Source organism: Lepus europaeus, chromosome 3, assembly GCF_033115175.1.
Source record: "Lepus europaeus isolate LE1 chromosome 3, mLepTim1.pri, whole genome shotgun sequence".
Classification (NCBI taxonomy): Eukaryota; Metazoa; Chordata; class Mammalia; order Lagomorpha; family Leporidae; genus Lepus; species Lepus europaeus.
The window spans coordinates 60,394,748-60,396,523 of record NC_084829.1 but is presented as its reverse complement, the minus strand read 5'-3'; the positions used below and the strand labels follow the sequence as shown (position 1 = coordinate 60,396,523).

The window sequence follows — 1,776 nt, the reverse complement described above, 5'->3', positions numbered from 1 at the left end:
CATTTTTTCTCATAGTGTCCATTTCACTTCTTCAACAGGTTTTCTTTTAGGTGCTCAGTTAGCTGTCACCGATCAGGGAGAACATATGATTTTTGTCCCTTTTGGACTGGCCTATTTCATCCAGCATGATGTTTTCCAGATTCTTCCATTTTGCTGCAATGACTGGCCTTCTTTTTTTTTTTTACTGCTGTATAGTATTCCATTGAGTACACACCCCATAATTTCTTTATCCAGTCTTCTGTTGATAGGCATTTAGGTTGACTCCATGCCCTAGCTATTGTGAATTGAGCTGCAACAAACATTCAGGTGCAACCTGAATATAGCCCTGCCATATAACCCAGCCATCCCACTCCTTGGAATTTACCCAAAGGAAATTAAATTGGCAAATGCAAGCCGGCGCTGCGGCTCAACAGGCTAATCCTCCACCTTGCCGCGCCAGCACACCGGGTTCTAGTCCCGGTAGGGGCACCGATCCTGTCCCGGTTGCCCCTCTTCCAATCCAGCTCTCTGCTGTGGCCAGGGAGTGCAGTGGAGGATGGCCCAAGTGCTTGGGCCCTGCACCCCATGGGAGACCAGGAGAAGCACCTGGTTCTTGCCATCGGATCAGGGCGGTGCGCAGGCAGCAGCGCGCCTACCGCGGCGGCCATTGGAGGGTGAACCAACGGCAAAAAGGAAGACCTTTCTCTCTGTCTCTCTCTCACTGTCCACTCTGCCTGTCAAAAAAAAAAAAAATTGGCAAATGCAGGAGCTGTCTAGACTACTTTTAATGCCTAACTCAGTGTAAATGCTATGTAAATTGTTACATTGTGTTGTTTAGGGAATAATGACAAGAAGTTTAGAAGAGATGCAATTTGTTTTCAAATGTTTGTTATTCCTGACTGGCTGTGGATATGGAAAGCTGACTGTATTTGCTTTGCAAGAAAAATCCTGAAGCTTGTAGAAATTTCAAAACCAGGATACCAAGAAATGGGAGGGTGTTACTTAGCAATCTGGGAGACTTAACTCATAGTAATTGGCATATGTATAGTTGTGATTTGCATTCCAGGCATTTAAACTGAGATATTCCTGATCAGGTTGAAGGTACTGTGAGTAGCAAATCTCTTTCCCCAAGATATAAGATGGAGAGAGTCTTTGGAGAATTGCCTCGCTGAATTGGTAAGTTAGTTTTCTCCGGATTTTGGTGATTTCCCCAGTTCTCCCATAATTCCTCAGTGCTCTGGCCATTTTCTGGTAAGTCATGATCTTCCGGTTACCTTTTCTTTTTCCCCAGAGTTCAGCCAGTTTTTCTTTGTTTTTTGGTACAAATTGAAAGATGCCTTTGTTTTTATCGACCCACTGAATACAGGATGCCATCTCAGGATTACACAGGGATTCGTAAAGGTATTCAAACAGTCGGAGCTTCTTCCTGCCTTTTCCGCCTTTTTGTGGGAAAACAGTAGGTTGCACCAATTGGTTTTCAGTTGCATTCTGCAGAGATTGGTGGACATTTCCTTCAAGATAGAGGTCTGAAGCATTGTTTTTTATGGTTCTCCAACTAGGAACAGATTCCTCTGTAGGCACCACTTCATAGCAGCTGGAGTTTCCTCTGACGTAAGGACAATGACTGATGAAAGCCAGGTAATTTTTGTAATCTGGGGAGTACTCGAAATCTCCTAGTGAATGCTGCCTGAGTACCTCAAAAGCATCTTCAAATGCTTGGCCCAGCCTGTCTTGTTCCACACAAGTCTGCATGCTTCATTAATAAACTGACAATCCTGCATGGCTCCAATTCATGGT

The 1,776-nt window shown here is 44.4% G+C and overlaps 1 protein-coding gene across 1 annotated transcript; it reads right to left on the bottom strand.

The window, feature by feature from the left end:
* Positions 1-722: 722 nt before the first annotated feature.
* On the bottom strand, positions 723-1,776 carry LOC133756943 (transcription factor Spi-C-like). The gene has a single exon (XM_062187565.1). It carries the CDS (start codon positions 1,729-1,731, stop codon positions 982-984), a length of 750 nt encoding a protein of 249 aa, XP_062043549.1. The 5' UTR covers positions 1,732-1,776; the 3' UTR covers positions 723-981.

Bases quoted from the DNA above. Each gene is read 5' to 3' on its own strand.
- LOC133756943 (XM_062187565.1), bottom strand. From the start codon at position 1,731: ATGCAGACTTGTGTGGAACAAGACAGGCTGGGCCAAGCATTTGAAGAT.